This window comes from Neofelis nebulosa, chromosome 4, assembly GCF_028018385.1.
Source record: "Neofelis nebulosa isolate mNeoNeb1 chromosome 4, mNeoNeb1.pri, whole genome shotgun sequence".
NCBI lineage: Eukaryota > Metazoa > Chordata > Mammalia > Carnivora > Felidae > Neofelis > Neofelis nebulosa.
In genome coordinates, this window is record NC_080785.1 from 108,267,854 (window position 1) to 108,285,155 (window position 17,302).

Sequence of the window (17,302 nt, forward strand, 5' to 3'; positions counted from 1 at the left end):
GGTGGGGAAGGCATGTGGCGACGCTGGGGCTCCCTGGGCGCGGGCTACAGGCGGGAAGGAAGGGGCTTGGCTGAGGACGGCCCTGGGGGACCCCTGCGGGGCCTGGGGACCGGAGGCCGGCCTAGAGGCCCCAGTGAGACCCGCCGAGAGGTGTGCAGCCGGAAGTGGAGGCACGTGGCAGAACCGTGGCGGGGCACGGGGGCAGGAGAGACACAGGCAGGAAGTGGATGGAGGGCGTGTTTGTAAGTGGTGCGCGCACTCCTCAAACCCCCCGATGCTGTAGCTGGCTGCCTCCGCCCAGGCCAGGGAACCCAGAGCCTCGGGGCACGATGGGCCGCGCACAGCGGCTTCCGGGAGTCCCCGCAGACCCGCGGGGTGACGGCAGGGGCTGTCGAGGTGGGCGGTGGCGCAGGACGGTGGTGTCTCCCAGGGACTTGGAGACGGGGACAGGGGACCGAGCTTTTTCTCAAGGGTGTCCTTGGCCGCTGGCGAGGAGCTGCAGGCCGCGCTGGGTGACCGGTCCTGGCGCAGGCACGGCAGGGTCACTGCGACGCGGCAGGTCGGCGCTCAGGGACTGCTCCCGGGGCACCGTCCTGTTTTCTTCTTGCAAGGGGTGCTTGGCGAGGAAACCCGCCCAGGCCCCACCCAGGCCTCCCGGCCCCCATCCCCAGACCCTGCCCACCCCACACCCCGTTCCACCCTATCCAGACCCCGCCTGATCTCGGACCCGGCCCAGGCCCCACCCCAGGCATCCCCAGACCCCACCCCACCCAGACCCCACCCAATCCCCAGGCCCTACCCCACCCCAGAGCTCGCCTCACTCCAGACCCCATCCAAGCCTCACCCCAGGCCTCAGGGTCCCCGCCCCAGACCCCGCCCCACCCCGCCCCTGCTCCACCCCGTCCCACCCAGGCCTCACCGCAGGCCTCGGGGGTGGGCCCCCATCCCGACTCCACCCCACCCCAGACTCCACCCCAGCCTCAGGCCCCGCCCCACCCGAGGCACCCTGGCCTCACCCAGACCCCACCCCCAGGCTTAGCAAATTGTATTAGTTTTTAAAATAAATTTTTTTGTCATAAAAGTAATACATATTCATGTAAAAAATTAAAAATAAGCAAATAGAATAAATTTTACTGCAACTTCGTCTCCCCGAACAAAAATTATTTTTGGTGTACCTCCTTCCTGTATTCCATGTGTAAACTCTCTCGGGCAGCAGCAGAGACCACACGCACTTGTTCCCTACCCAGAGCTGGGCCTGACTCGCCTTCTCCTGGGTCCCTGGGGGTCACCCACCTCCTCCTCCACCTACCTGCCCCAGCGTTCCTGTGTCTCAGTGGGGGCTGCCCCGTTGGCACAAGCAGGGTCTCCTGGGGGCTCCTGTGACCCATGACCAGCAAGACTCTCACTGTTACTGTTTGCTTCCCAAGCCCCCGACCCTTGGGGTCCGGCAAGGGGTGGACATCTGAAAGGTGAGGACAAAAGTCAGCTGCGTCCCTGTCTCTGCCGGCCACGGAGGCTCCCACGCCCACAGGGCAACACTCCAGCCCTGAGCCTCAGTGGGGGTGGGTGGGCAGCGGAGAGAAGGGCAGTGTCCACACTGTGTCCCCCAAGAGCCTGTGACACAGGACACACCCCCACCAAGATAGCACCTCTGGTGGCATCCACATCCTCCCGAAGCGTCTGCTCCTGGGCTCTTCAAACCTGTCTCCATTCGCACATGCAGCCTGGCACCCGCCCCCTCTGCCTCTGTTTTCCTTCCCTACCATTGTCTACAGTGTACCTGTTCTTGGTCAATTCACCCAGCTCTGCCAGACATAGACCACTGTCCCCAGCTTCCTGCACACTCTCCAGAGGGCCTGCTCGGGATTTCAGGAGCTAATTGAACTAACAGGGGACACAACCCGCGTCCCTGTCCAGCTGCACCTGCTACTGACCCAGTCCTCTCTTCCCTGGAGGTTGCTGCTTGCAGTGGGTAGATTAGTGGTCCCCAAAGACATGTCCATGTCCTCGTCCCCAGAGTTTGTGGACATCACTTCCTAGGACAAGAGGTGTGACCAAGGACTGGGAAAGGATTAGCCAGGTGGTCCTGAGAGGGTCAGGGAGAGACAAGGCGACTTTAGAGACAGACCCACAAACGGCGATGCAGCCATGGGCAGAGAGGGGAGGTATGCGGCCAGCAGCCGAGGAAGTTGGAGGTGCCCAGAAGGGTCCTACCCCAGAGCCCCAGAGGGAGTGTGGCCCCACACACTCTGATTTCAGACTTTGGCCTCCAGACTGGGGAGAATGAACTGCTGTGATTTGGGGCCCCTAGTTTGTGGTCCCCTGTTAGGGTGTCTGCGGGGCCCGCTTCCTCTGTCTCCTCCCCTGCATCAGGTCCCTCAGCGCCTCCCACCAAAAACCGGGGACTCCCAGCCCTCGGGGACCTGTCTCCCTGCAGCCACCCCACTTTCTCCAGACTCGCTGTCCCCCACCGTCCCTGGGCAGTGGCCAGCCTGGGCTCAGTCCTCAGGGCTGCCCTCTGCGGTGACACGTGTGGCCCTGGAGCTTTGTCTTTCACGAATCTCCTGCCACCCTCGTCTGTCTCTTTTTGATTCCGGCCTCGGCATGTGCACAGGTGGTACTCCGGATCCTGCCCCAGGCCTGCTGATCCCGCTCCTCCGGCAGGTCCTCCCCCACAGCCACCACCGTCCAAACCCCAGTTCTCAACATCATTTTAGTGGAGATACTGTTCAGCCGCTTGAAGTATACAATTCGGTGGCACTATGTGTATTCGGAATAGTGCCGCCATCGGCACAAGATGAGGACATCTGCATCCTCCGGGGAGAAATCCCGCTCCCGGGCGCTCACTCCCCAAGCCTCCCCCAGCCCCTGGCAACCAGCCGTCTACTTTCTGTCCCCTTGAATTTGACTGCTCTGAACATTTCCTACCTACGGTATCACATGGCATGCGGTCTTTCCTATCTGGCCGCCTCACTTACTGTTCCCAGGTTCTGCCGCGCTGTTGCAAGACCGCACTCCTGTTTGAGGCCGAGGACTGCTTGTCACGTGGATGGACAGGCCTTTGTACCCATCGGTTAAGGGGCATTTGGATTGTTTCTGCCCTTTGGCTATTATGAGTAATGCACGTACACGTTTCTGTGTGGACATGTTGTGGGTCATACGAGAACTCTAGGTTTAGCACGTGAGGCGCCACTGGATTGTCTTCCACAGTATCTTACATTCCCACTAGTGCACGAGGGGTCCAGTTTTTCCACATCCTGTGTCTTACTCACTATAGTCATACTAGTGAATGTGAAGTGGCATCTCATTGTGGTTTTTTTTCTTTGTAATTTTTTTAAATGTTTTATTTATTTTTGAGAGAGAGAGAGAGAGAGAGAGAGAGAGAGAGAAAGAGACAGAGCACGAGCAGGGGAGGAACAGAGAGAGAGGGAGACACAGAATCTGAAACAGGCTCCAGGCTCTGAGCTGTCAGCACAGAGCCCGACGCAGGGCTCAAACTCAGACCATGAGCTCATGAACTAAGCTGAAGCCGGACGCTCAACTGACTGAGCCACCCAGGCGCCCCTCATTGTGTGTGTGTGTGTGTGTGTGTGTGTGTGTGTGTGTGTGTGTTTAAAGTAACCTCTATGCCCAATATGGGGCTCAAACTCATGACCCCTGAGACCAAGAGTCACAAGCTCTTCCAACGGTGCCAGCCAGGCGCCCCCTATTGTGGTTTTGACTTGCGTTTCCCTCATGACTAATGATGTTGAACATCTTTAATGTGCCCATTACCTATTTCTATACTTTAATTCGTTGTTTTATCGAGTTGTAGGAATACTTTATATATTCTAGACACAAGTCCTTTATCAGATAGATGATGTGTAAATATTTTCTTTCACTCTGAGTTGCCTTTTTACTTTCTTGATGGTGTCTATTGACTTACAATTTTTAAAATGATGTCTAATATATATTTGTTATTTATGCTTTTTGTATCATATATAAAAAACTCATTGCCTAATTCAGGGTCACAAAGGTTTATACTAATGTTTTCTTCTAACAGTTGATAACTTTAGCTCTTACATTTATGTCTCTTTTTTTAAAAAATATTTGCTTACTGGGGCGCCTGGGTGGCTCAGTCAGTTAAGCGTCCGACTTCGGCTCAGGTCATGATCTCACGGTCTGTGAGTTCAAGCCCCATGTCGGGCTCTGTGCTGACAGCTTGGAGCCTGGAGCCTGCTTCGGATTCTGTGTCTCCCTCTCTCTGCCCCTCCCCTGCTCATGCTCTGTCTCTCTCTGTCTCAAAAATAAATAAAAAAAACATAAAAAAAATTAAAAATATTTACTTATTTAGAGAATGAGCAGGGCGGGGGCGGGGGGCAGAGAGAGAGGGAGACAGAGAGAATCTCAAGCAGGATCCACACTGTCAGCTCGATGCAGAGCTGGAACTCACAAACCATGAGATCATGACATGACCTGAGCTGAAGTCGGATGCTTAACCAACTGAGCCACCCAGGCACCCCGGTATTTATTTACTTTTGAGAGAGAGAGAGGGAGACCGTGAGCAGGGGAGGGGCAGAGAGAGAGGGAAGCAGAGGATCTAAAGTGGGCTCTGCACTGATAGCCTGATGTGGGGCTCGGTCTCATGAACTTCATATTTAAGAAGACAATAGATGCTAACGCCAAAGTGAAAGAAATGTTAGAATTATCTGACAGAGATTTTATTTTATTTTTTTATTTTTGGGACAGAGAGAGACAGAGCATGAATGGGGGAGGGGCAGAGAGAGAGGGAGACACAGAATCGGAAACAGGCTCCAGGCTCCGAGCCATCAGCCCAGAGCCTGACGCGGGGCACGAACTCACGGACTGCGAGATCGTGACCTGGCTGAAGTCGGACGCTTAACCGACTGCGCCACCCAGGCGCCCCTGACAGAGATTTTAAAGCCACCATCGTGAACATGCTTCAACACACACTTATGAACACTCTTGGAACAAATTTAAGAAACAGCCTCAATAAATAGAAGGTATGAAGAAGAGCCAAGTGGAAAATTTACAAGTACAAACACCATAACTGAAATTTAAAAACTCAATGGGTGGGCTTGCCGGCAGAATGGAGAGGGCAGAGGATGGCACAGCTGGAAGGCAGAACAACAGAAATGAACCCAGTCTGAACAACAGAGAGAAACTGACTGGAAAAACGAAACAAAACCGAGTTCAGGGACTTGTGGGACAAGAACAAAGGATCTAACGTTTGTTTTTATCAGCGTCCTGGAAGGAGAGGAGAAAGAGGGCAGCTGGAAGAGCACCTAAAGAAATAGTGTCTGAAAACACTCCAAATATGACGAAAGGCAAACACATACAGCTTCAAGAAGGTGAGCAAGTCCTAGAGGGGATAAACCCAAAGAGACCTATGCCGAGACATATCATAAGCAAACTTTAAAAACTAAAGACTGAGAAACACTGTTCCATGCAGCAGGACAATTAATGTGACAGGATTTCTCATTGGAAACCAGGGAAGCCAGAAGGAAGTGACACATTTCCAAACACTAAAAGAAAAGAACTGCAAAAGCAGCAAAAATATTCTCAATGAATGAAGAGGCAGCCAATACATTCTCAGATGTAGGGAAAGTAAGAGATTTGTCAGCGGCAGACCTACCCTAAAAGAATAGCTGAAACACGTTCTCTAAACAGAAGGGAAATGATAAAAGAAAGCACGTCTGACCATCAGAAAGGAAAAAACAACACAGACAGCAAACCATGTTTTTAAGTAAAATAGAACTGGGTCTTCTAAATTGTGTTTGGTGGTTGAAGCAGAACTTATAACACTGTCTGATGTGGTTCTAAATGTACACAAAGGAAATATTTAGGGCGATTATATTTTAAGTGGAAAGGGTAAAGGGATGTACAGGGAACTACATTTTCTAAAAAAATTTTTTTTACCATTTTAATTTATTTTTGAGAGAGAGAGAGCACAAGTGGGGGAGGGACAGAGAGAGAGAGGAAGACACAGAATCCAAAGCAGGCTCCAGGCTCTGAGCTGTCAGCACAGAGCTCGACGTGGGGCTCGAACCCACAAACTGTGAGATCATGACCTGAGCTGAAGTCGGACGCTCAACCGACTAGCCACCCAGGCACCCCGGGAAATACATTTTCTGCACTTTACTTGAACTGTTAAAATGATGACTCCAATAGACTGTGACAAGTAACGTACACATTATGTCATACCTACAGCAACCACTAAGAAGCTATACCATAGACAAATACCAGTGGTCAAAAACACCACAGATAAATAAAAATGGAATTATAAAAAACATGGTAGTTCACAGAAAGGCAAGAAAAAAAGGATAGAAATTAAAAACAGGATGGGGCGCCTGGGTGGCGCAGTCGGTTAAGCGTCCGACTTCAGCCAGGTCACGATCTCGCAGTCCGTGAGTTCGAGCCCCGCGTCAGGCTCTGGGCTGATGGCTCAGAGCCTGGAGCCTGTTTCCGCTTCTGTGCCTCCCTCTCTCTCTGCCCCTCCCCCGTTCATGCTCTGTCTCTCTCTGTCCCAAAAATAAATAAAAAACGTTGAAAAAAAAATTAAAAAAAAAAAAAAAAAGAAATTAAAAACAGGAAGAACAAACAGAAATTAAAAATAACATGGCATAGGGGCGCCTGGGTGGCGCAGTCGGTTAAGCGTCCGACTTCAGCCAGGTCACGATCTCGCGGTCCGTGAGTTCGAGCCCCGCGTCAGGCTCTGGGCTGACGGCTCGGAGCCTGGAGCCTGTTTCCGATTCTGTGTCTCCCTCTCTCTCTGACCCTCCCCCGTTCATGCTCTGTCTCTCTCTGTCCCAAAAAAAAAAAAAAAAAAAAAAAAAAATAACATGGCATACTTAAGCTCTGACATAGTAACAATTACACTAAATGTAAATGGTCTGAATATACCAATTAAAAGATAAAGATTGGAAGAATGGATAAATATTACATGCTGTCTACCAGACTCTCACTTAAAAAATAACTTATAGACAGGTTGAAAGTAAAAGAATGGAAAAAGATAAAGATATGCATATACCTGGAGATATTAAGCAAAGAAAAGCAGAGGTGGCTCTATTATCATCAGATAAAGTAGACTTCAGAGTAGAGAGAATTAATGGAGTCATAAATGAAAAAAGGACCAATCTACCGAGAAGACACAGCAATCCTAAATGTCCATGTACCAAACAACAAAGCTACAAAATAAGTGAACAAAAAACTAAGAACGAAAGAAGAAAATGAGAAACCACAGCTGTACTTGGAGATTTCACCATCTCTCTCTCAACAACTATGGAAAACTAGAGAGAAAATCCATCATGATGTAGAAGGAGTCAACAACCATCAACCAACAGGATCTAATAGATATTGACGAGACACTTCGCCCAATGCACATTCCTTCCAAGTGCCAATGGAACACACACCAAGATGGACCATATCATGGGCCATAAAACAAATCTCAGTGAATTTGACACAACTGAAGTCATATAGAGTGCCTTTCTCTAGGGACAATGGAATCAACGCAATCAATAACAGAAAGAGAACAGGAAGCAACACATGTTTTAGAGAGGGAGTCTCAAGGGAAAACTTTTTCAATGTATCAAATTCAATGAAAATGAAAAAATACAACATATCAAAATTTGCGAGCCACAGCTAACAGCAGTGCTGACAGGGAAATCTATGGAAGTAAATGCATTAATTAGAGATGAAGAAAAGTCTCAATTTAATAACCTACACTCTCACCCAAGAACCTAGAAAAAGAGCAAGATAAACCCAAAGCAAGTAGAGGAATAAATAATAAAGACTATAAATCAGTGAACCAGAAACAGAAAAGCTAAGTAGAGAAAATTAATGAAACAAAAATCTGGTTTCTTGAAAAGATCAATAATGTTGGCCAATCCCTAGCAAGACTGGTAAAGAACGCAGAACGGACTCAAAGAAGCTATAGATTGATAGCTGCATAGAGAATAGAATCTTCATGGAAGAGCGTCCGTAACAAAATATTATCAATGTATAAAAGACATCACACATCGTGACCAAGCAGAGGTTCATCCAGGGATCCAAGGACAGTTCAATGTTCAAAAACCAACCAACATGACAGACTAATGAAGGAAAATCACATGATTGTGTCCATCACTGTCGGTAAAGCATTTGACAGAATTCAACACCATTTAGGATAAAAACTCCCAGAAAAATAAAAACAGAGGGGAACTTCCTAACCAGATAAAGAAGTCTACAAAGCACCTGCGGCTAACATCATACTTAATGCTGAAAGACTGAGCTCTTTCTCCCTGACTGAAAGCAAAGCAAGCCATCTGCTGTCACGGCCCTTGTCCAGCGTGGTGACGTGACTCCGGCCTGTGTGACAAGGCAAGAAAAGGGAATAAAAACCATGTCTATTGGAAAGGAAGAAATAAATGTCCCTATTTGGGGCTGCCAAACCCCGTTCTTAAGGCTAATCGTGATCCGGAGCCAAGGAGGCAGCAGGAAATCTGAACCCCCTCACTCCCAAGGTGAAGAAGGTCCCAGCACAGAGGGGAGAGCACAGCCCGAGACTCCCTCGGGTGGCCACAGCCGACCAGGGAGACGGCAGGAACACCCTGGGGCCGTGTGTCCAAGCCAAGGGCCACCAAAGGCAGGGGGACCCTGGGCTGGGGAGACGGGGCCTCTGCCTGCCCATCTGACCCCAGCAGACGGGGGGACGGGGAGAGGGAGGGGTTGAGGCCGGGTGGTTATCCCAGGCACACAGGGGCTAACAGGCTGGGGCAGTGAAAGGGGGGCCCTGGGCGCAGGGGGTCACAAGGGACACATTTCCTTACACCGTGAGCGAGCTCTGGGGTACAGCGCACAGCACAGTGGTTGTAGTTAATGCGTATTTGAAAGTTTCTAAGGGAGTAAGTTTGAAAAGTTCTTGTCATAAGAAAAACTAATTGTAAGTATGTATGGTACAGATGCTAGTAACATGGAACCACGTCATACACCTGGACTATAACGGCATGTATCAATTACCTCTCAATTAAGAAAAGGGCCCTGATGGGGCGCCTGGGGGGCTCAGTCAGTTGAGCGTCCAACTGCAGCTCAGGTCATGATCTCGTGATTTGTGGGTTTGAGCCCCGCGTGAGGCTCTGTGCTGACAGCTTGTAGCCTGGAGCCTGCTTCCGATTCTGTGTCTCCCTCTCGCTCTCCTTTCCCGCTCACACTGTCTCTTGCTTTCTCAAAAGTAAATAAACATTAAGAGAAAGAAAAGAAAAAGAAAAGGACTCTGAGGTGATGAGGTCATCAGGGCTGGGAGATGGGGGGTTATGTGACATGGGCTCTGAAGGGACAGTGGGAACTTGAGGTGGGGGTGTGGGCAGTGTGGCCCCAGACCGTTTTCTATTGTTCTGCTGGGTCTGGGCCCAACTGAATACTAGCTGACGGTGGGGGGTGGGGGGGCGGAGCTCACTGTCCCACCTAATTTAGGGCAGAAATAGGTTCCACATTGATTCCAATTCCCTCTATTTCCACTGGAGAAGTTGGGTGGGCACCTTACCCCATACCTGCCTAAGATGGGTCAGGCGTCAGCCGCACCTGGGCCACCCCCCCCCCCCCCACCACCAACCTCCTCCTTGCCCAGGTCACCTGTCCTGGGGCTGCAGCCCCCTCGGGTCCAGGCCCCCCAGCACAGCAAGGTTTCAAGCTGGTGCAGGTGTCCGAAGCGCCTCTCTGTCCAGAAACACCCCTCAGCAGGTGCATACTCACACTCACCCTCCCCAAAGCCCTGTCGGAGCAGGCAGGATGCTCTTCTTTCACGCAGAGGTAGGGGCGACCAAAGGGTGAGCAGACAGCTGCCCAGTGAGGTCTAAGCAGTGCCTCGTCAAAGCGCCCCCCAGCGGCTCTCACTCTACGCGCCAACCACAAGGTGGTGGCATCCAGAGGCGACATTCCTTCACCGCAGGCCTCCCAGGCTGCAGCAAGTGGAGAGGGGACCCCAGGGAAGGGAAGGGGCTCCTGCCTCTCATTTTTTGCCTCCTTTAACCCTGATCCACCCTGCTGACTCCATCAGATGCAGCGCCCTGCTGGTCCTGTTGTCCTGACCCCACACCCAGCTCCGCCTGTGTGGCCAGTCACAACAGGGCTGGAGGACCCACGGCCAAGCCACAGGGAGCACACGGGACAACACGAAGAGATTCCAAGAGGCTTCAAGAACAAGGGACCCAAGTGTGTCCTAGAAGATGGGGTGGCCGTCAGCCCGTGTCCACACTCAGGCCTTTCCCTGAGCTCGCTCAGTGCTGGAACCTGCTGACCCCCCAGGAGGAAGAGGATGGTGTGCTGTGAGCCCAAGATGGTGGGGCTCTTGTCAAGAGGGGACACCGGGCCCCGGGGGTTCTGCACACATGGCTGGTTCCCTGGCAGAGGTTGTCTAGGGGCACAAACTCATCGGGGAGCAGGCCGACCAGCCCGGGGTCTAAGGAGGGGCCACCGGGCACAATCTGTACCTGTGACACAGGGCCATGCAGTGAGAGGCTGCTTCCACGGCAGGATGGGGGTGGGGGGGGTGGGGGGGTAACAGAACCACACACAGACGGCCTGAGGGTAACTTCGTTTATGGGTCAAGCCAAATGCAATGCCAAGTTGTTTTTGTTTTTGTTTTTTTAACCAAAATAAATAAATCAGATTTGTCCCTGTGACGGGTGAGGGGAGCCGCCCCTGGCCCCGGACCTCCTGTACCCCCTGACCGGTTACGGCACGGCCCAGACAAGACCGCTTCCGTCTCCACAGCGTTGGCATTGGGAGAAGCGGGACACGAGGGTGGGCTGAGGGGGCGGGTGTGTGTGCGGGGGGCAGGCAGTGGCCACGTCCTGGCCTGGCCCAGAGCCCTGCATCCTGTGGCCTGGGTGTGGCCTGGCCCCAGGTGGGTGCAGTGTGCACGGGCCCCACAAGTGGCCCAGGCCCCTCTCGAGGGCCAGAAGTGGATGCTGCAGAGAGCGGACCCGCCTTTTCTGTGCCAGGCCAGATGCAGGCCACCTCCCGCCCGCAGCCCCACCCAGTGCCTCGGTTCACCACGCAGTGGGGGCCCCAGTGGAGCCCTGCCCTCTCCCGCCGCTCTGGGGGTTGGGGTGGGTGGCGTGAGGCTGGGCCTGCAGTGCGAGAGGGCCGGGGCACGGCAGACCCTCCTGGGACACCTGCAAAGGCCCCTCTCCACGCGGGATGCTCAGCCGGACAGAAGTCGCGGCGCCTGGGGGGATCTGGCCTGGGGGGTGGCCAAGCACTGGGGGTATAGCAGCCTAACGTTAAGCGGGACAGGGTGTGCGGTGCGGTGGACAGCAGAGATGCGGACAGCGCTGAGGCACTATTCTTTAGTGGAGAAGCGAGGGGCGGCCGTGGCGTGGAGGGTGGCGGCTCAGGCGGCCTGGGCAGCGTCTACGAGAAGTTCTTGAAGGCGTCCAGGTCGAAGGCCGTGTCCAGGAGGCGCTGCAGCTCTGTCAGATGGGTCTTCTTGTTGCCAGTGGCCGGAGCTGCGGCTGGATCCCGGCCAGCGTACCTGCGGGGGGGAGGGGGGGGTACCGTGGGGGCACAGTGAGCCCAGAGCCCCAGCCCCCGCTGAGCCAGCTCCCAGGCCCCGCCCCCATTGCCCCCAAGGCAGCCAGTTCCCAGGGCCGCCCCCAACCCCTGCTCACCACACTGGCTTGGCACGGCTGATGGTGGTGCGCAGCCGCGGCTTCACATAGTCGTAGTAGCCCTGGTTCTTGTGCTCCTCCTGGCACCAGGCCAGCTCAGCGTTGGGGTACTTGCGCACCTCCTGCAGCAGCAGGTCGAAGGGGAACGGGGACAACTGCGGAATGAAGGGTTCCCGTCAGAGGGGATGGGGCCTCGGGCAAGGAGGGATGCTGGCCCCCACTGCAGTGCCATCTTCCCCCACCTGTTCGATCCTGGTGATGGCCACCTGCTCGGCCATGCCCCGGGCCTTCCGCTCGCGGGTGAGGTCATAGTACACCTTGCCGGTGCAGAAGAGAAGTCTCTGGACGTTTGCTGGGTTCTGAGCCGCCAGGCCGTCTTCTGGGATCACCCGCTGGAAGTTGGTTCCTACAAGAGAATCCCCATGGCCGGGGGTCCTCTCAGGACCTGGCCGAGGGCACCCAGGGCCCGCTGCTGCTGCTCGTGCAGGAGCCGGGCCCCCGGGGCAGCCACGCGAGAACACCAGCTCCGAACACCAGCTCTGAATGAGCACCAGCCTGGGGGAGGGGGCCCTGGAATCGCTCCGGACCCAGAGCGCCTTGAGAAGCACATCGTGTGCAGTGCATAGTAGGCAAGGCCAGCCCCAGACAGCAAGCAACACCGGTTCCTTCCTCCCAACAGGAGGGCAACGAACTCTGCTCACTCGGCTCAGATTCCCCACGAGGTACAAACACCGAACCTTCTGCACAGCTGGAACACATACTCAGCTTTCCAGCGCTGGCCCGGCCAGGAGAACCAGACTGCCCTCTGGAAGGGGCATCCAGAAAAGGGTCTCACTTAGTGATACACACATGACACATGCACAATCGTGCTACAGGAACTTTGCCTGTGGAATATAGGCCAGATACAAAAAGCCCACCACGAGCACCAGACTTGGGGGTGACAGAGCTCTTCCTCTAAGACCAGGAAGAAGACAAGGACGCCCACGGCCACCACTCCTGCCCAACCTCATGCTGGAAGTCTCAGCCAGACCAGTGAGGGGAGAAAGGAAAATGAGAGGTCTCTGAACTGGAAAAGGAAAAGGTAAAACAATCGGTGTGTAGATGGCCAAAACCCTAGAGATTAGAATAAACCAACCCGGCAAAGTTGCAGGATAAAAACGTCCATACTCAGTGCTCAGTTGCATTTCTGCAGACTAACAACAACTAATCCAAACACGAACAAGAAAGCCCATGTGCACCAGCATCAACGGGATAACTGGAGACGGTGAGGACTTGGGATAAAAACTGTAAGGTGCTGCTGAAAAGCACTGAAGACACAAGTGAATGAAGACACGTGTTCTGGGGGTCAGGCTTATTGCTATTCCGTAGTAACCTCCACACACCAAGAACCACAATTCAACAAGGCAAACAGCCTAACTCAAACTCAGGCGAAACCACGCACAGATGCTTATCCAAAGTGGACGCCCAGATAGCCAGCAGACGTGCGTGAGGGGGCTCAGCATCACTGTCACACAAGTGTAGAGACGAGCTCTGGCGGGCTGAATGTGAGATGGCGCAGCTGCTGTGGACAACAGTTCCTCAAAATCCCACGAACAGAATTACGTGGGTCCCTGCCTCGGGGATGCGCCCGAGTGAGTGGAAAGCAGACTCCAGAAGAGGCGTCTGTACACCCACGTCCATGGAAGCGTCACTCTCAACTGCTCGAACGTGGGAGCAACACCATGTGCACCAAAGGATGAACAGTCCACTCGAGCGGACCGCCCAGACAGGGTAGGTCAACAGCCACAGGGCAGAAATGGTCCCGGCACCTGCTCTGTGACGCCTGCGGGGCAAGGACGGGAGCACAAATGGCCAGACACAGGAGGACATGAGCTGCGCAGCTGCACCCGCGTGCAGGGCCCCTACCGGGTGACCCAGGCACAGCAGCAGGGTGGTAGCCACCGGGTCTGGGGGGATTCAAACAGACTGGGGAGGCTTCACCTCGACTCAAGATGAAGGCAGCTGCCTGGCCCAGGGGCCTGGGGTCTCTGTGGGTCTCATGGCAGGTCCCCCTCCTCAGAGTGGGGGAGGTCTTAGCTGACTTGCTCTGCCACCTCTGAAGGAGGCCTGGGGCGCCCAGGCGAAGGTTGCAGACGGGGGCGGGGGCAAAACACCCAAGCGCAAACTCTGGCTTCTGGGCCGTCGCGTTCACTGGTGTGTGTGCAACGACCGCAGGAGACCGTCGCCACCCCACCCCCGGCACACCCACCTGAGAGCATCTCGTCGAAGCTGGTTCTGGCCTCGGGATGCCGCAGCAGGGACTTGGGGGTGAAGATGATGAGCTGGAATGGAGGAGCACAGGCCCGTGATGGGTCAGGCCCCATGGGGTCCAGAGGGAGGCCCACTGTGTGGCCAGGAGCCCCGCATCCACTCTCCCAGCTGCGCTGAGTGCCGGCACCCTGGCCCTGGGCCCCCAGCCTCTCCTCGGGGTCCCCACCCACAGCCAGGCTCTGTGGACTGTGGGTCCTTCACACCCACTTCCCCTTTAACACCCCGCCCAGGAGCCCGCTCGCTGGGACCCTGCCTGGTGTAGCACCCACTATCCCCTACCCACAGGTCCATCCCCCTGCTGGGCAGGGGCCCTGGACTCCTGAGGCCCGGCCTCTGGGCAGGGACGCCCTGACTGACCGGCTTCCGGAAGGGCAGGAGGATCTGCCGCCTCAGCACATGGAAGAAGTTGCCGGGCGTGGAGCAGTTGACGACGATCCAGTTGCAGTCGTACAGCTGGTTTATGTCGAAGTTGGCTTCCTCCAGGTTCTGCAGCATGAGGGAGAGGCCCCAGCCCTGCCTCAGGCACCTTGGCTGCCCTGGCAGGGTGCGCGCACGAGGGGACCCCACCAGGAGCTCTGGCAGCAGCCACACGCTCTCATTGGGGTTCTGTGTCCTGTTCCCTCCCTCCCTCCGTCAGTCCTGAAATCACCAGAACTTTCCTCTACAGCATCTGCCTGAACCCATCTGCGCACAGCTGCTCCTTGCAGCCCCCGAGGCAGCACCCACAGCAGCAGGACAGAGCCTCTCACTCCGGGGTGGGGGTGGGGGCAGGGTGCTCTACTCACCGGTAGGACGTCCGGGTCGTCATTGCACATCTGCAGGAACCGCTCTGGCCGGGCAGAGGAATGTTCTGGACCCTGGAACCAGACACACAAGTTACAGGCAGAAGGTGTATTTGCAATGTCTCTTCCTTAACGGACTTGGGTCATTTCTGGTCTGAAAAACACCAACTTCCATCAACCTGCTGGCATTTCGACCCCTTTCCTGCCCCCAGAGCATGGAGGGGTGCTTCTGTGTCAGGACAGGGCCCACAGCCTGGGTCCACACGGCTCCTCCCGTGGGGCCTCGGCAGTGAGGACAGTCCTTCTAGGCCCAGGGCGGGGACAGGGAGGTGGCAGGGCGTTTGAGCCGGTGTGACCCGCACCGGCACCCCTGCTTCCCTCCAGAGGTGGAATGGGACCTACCACCTGCCCTGGGGGGTAGGGGGAAGCAGACTGCACCCTGGGCAGGAGGGAGGGCGGGAACTCACCATGCCCTCCATGCCGTGGGGCAGCAGCAGCACGATGCCGTTCTGCCGCACCCACTTGGCTTGTCCTGGGCAGATGAACTGGTCGATGATGCACTGGGCCGTGTTGTGGAAGTCACCAAACTGTGCCTCCCAGAGGACCAGGGCGTTGGGACTGGCCATGGCAAAACCCAGCTCGAAGCCTGCAGAGCGCGGAGGAGGAGGGAGGAGGGAGGAGAGCGGACCTGAGCCTACAGGTGGGCAGGCAGGGGCAGCAAGGGCTGGGCCTGAGGGCCGTGGCACTCACCCAGGACCCCGTACTCAGACAGCGAGCTGTTGCACACGGTGTAGGGAGCCTGGTTGGGCCAGAGGTGGTTCATGGGGATGCAGGTCTTCTTGTCCACGTTCTGGTCATGGAGCACGTGGTGGCGGTGGCTGGGGTGGAACAGCACAGGGTAGACGTGGGAGTTGCAGGGCGTTGGACCCATGAGGAGACCCAGGCAGTAACCCGTTCTCAGCCGAAGTGCCCCCATCGGAGCAGGGAAGGGGTGTGTCTGGGCCAACAACGGGACTGCATGGCTGCTTCCCAGCAGTGATTTTCTTCTCAGGATAAATGCCAGGGCCCTCCCCTTCTGTCCCCTGCACTTCACTGGGGCCACGAGATCACGCAGTTACCTAAAAGTGCCTCGCTCCACGTCCTGGCCGCTCAGCCGGATGTGGATACCCTCCTTCAGGAGGGAGCCGAAAGCCATGTATTCCGCCAGGGCCCAGTCCACGGTCCTGTTCTTCACCAGCTCCCCACGTGTCTTCAGGATGCGGCTCAGCCCTGTAGAGACGACGCTCACCAGCTGCCCGTTACACCCCCTCGTGATGAGAGCTTGTGGTGTCTCCTCTGGCCCAGCCCCTGGGGTCCTGACTTGCCTCCCAGGGGGCAGAGGCTTCCTCACCTCCATGAATGGTGAAGTTCTCCACGGGCACGGAGCTGGCCACGTTCCCGATGTGCGTCAGAATGTCCTCTGTCAGGCCCGTGGGCGGGCAGGTCATGCTCCTCGGCTGCCCGTCCAGGGTGAAGAAGCCTATGATGGGAGGCCCAGCTGACGCACAGCCACCACCGTCCCGGAACCAAACTGTGGGCCCTGGGGGCGCTGTGGGGGTGGGTGAGGGGCGCATGGTGACGTCCCCGCTGCTTACCGGGCCAGGGGGAGTCTAGCCAGTGCTTGATGTGCAGGATCTTCTCGTCCTTGGACCTGGTGAAGGCCTCCTCGCAGATCTTGTCGTACTTGGAGATCTCCTCCTGGAGGGCGGGGCACAGCACAGCTGTTGGGGGAGCTGCACAACAGGCCCCAGGGTCCCCGTGTGCACAACCACTCAGAGGCCAGCGAGGAGCTGCCGTCCTTTTCTACGCCCAGCACCTTCTTCTCCAAGTCTGGGGAGCCCCCACCCCCACCCCGCTGGCTTCCTTGCAAACTGGCCCAGTTCATATGACTTCTAGCACCACTGGGAGAGGGGAGGCCCGCCGCGCCACCCCATCGCCAGCCCTGACCTCCACACGGCCACCAAAGCCAGCCCTTCCTGCCTCTGTGCCCTGAGCATGGGCACGGGCCTCTCTTAACCTGTCAGGAGTGACCAGATCCACAACAAGCCCTTTACCTGCCCCCGCCCGCCCCCGGGCTCTCAGGACCCACCTCTTTTGTGAGCTCCCTGCAGCCGCAGGACAGTCAAGAAGTGACAGTTGTAAATATTGCGCATGCTCTTACTTGGGGCCTCCGGCCGGCTGCACCTCATACTCACCTCGTACTCAGGCTGGTTGACCACGCCCTGGGACACCAGCAACTCCGCGTACTTCTGCAGCACTGGCTTCTGCTTGCGGATCTGCTTGTACATGAGTGGCTGCGTGAACATGGGCTCGTCCATCTCGTTGTGGCCATTGCGCCGGTAGCACACCTGGACACAGCCCAAGATGCCAGTGTCAGAAACACACAAGCGCCTGCCCCCAACTCCTGTGTGATGCCTCAGTGCACCTCCTCTAGAATTAGGGTCTATGTCTCCTTCACACCAGAGTTGCTCTGTCACAGGAGATGGAACAAGAGTGACCTGGGGACACCCTGGGATGAGACCC

The 17,302-nt window shown here is 55.7% G+C and overlaps 1 protein-coding gene across 5 annotated transcripts in view; it reads right to left on the reverse strand.

Annotated features, from left to right (window-relative positions):
* Positions 1 to 10,558: 10,558 nt before the first annotated feature.
* The window catches only part of OGDH (oxoglutarate dehydrogenase), a 65,676-nt gene continuing 58,932 nt past the window's right edge, over positions 10,559 to 17,302 (reverse strand). For all 5 annotated transcript variants that reach the window (XM_058725664.1, XM_058725662.1, XM_058725665.1 and 2 more), the window contains 12 exons: positions 16,975 to 17,127; positions 16,375 to 16,477; positions 16,131 to 16,259; positions 15,859 to 16,009; positions 15,491 to 15,618; positions 15,208 to 15,386; positions 14,744 to 14,815; positions 14,316 to 14,444; positions 13,897 to 13,969; positions 11,891 to 12,054; positions 11,649 to 11,803; positions 10,559 to 11,512 (listed from right to left, as the gene is read on the reverse strand). In XM_058725664.1, the coding sequence (XP_058581647.1) occupies positions 11,392 to 11,512; positions 11,649 to 11,803; positions 11,891 to 12,054; positions 13,897 to 13,969; positions 14,316 to 14,444; positions 14,744 to 14,815; positions 15,208 to 15,386; positions 15,491 to 15,618; positions 15,859 to 16,009; positions 16,131 to 16,259; positions 16,375 to 16,477; positions 16,975 to 17,127 (1,557 nt within the window). In that variant the 3' untranslated portion in view covers positions 10,559 to 11,391. The remainder of the gene's footprint in view (positions 11,513 to 11,648; positions 11,804 to 11,890; positions 12,055 to 13,896; positions 13,970 to 14,315; positions 14,445 to 14,743; positions 14,816 to 15,207; positions 15,387 to 15,490; positions 15,619 to 15,858; positions 16,010 to 16,130; positions 16,260 to 16,374; positions 16,478 to 16,974; positions 17,128 to 17,302) is intronic.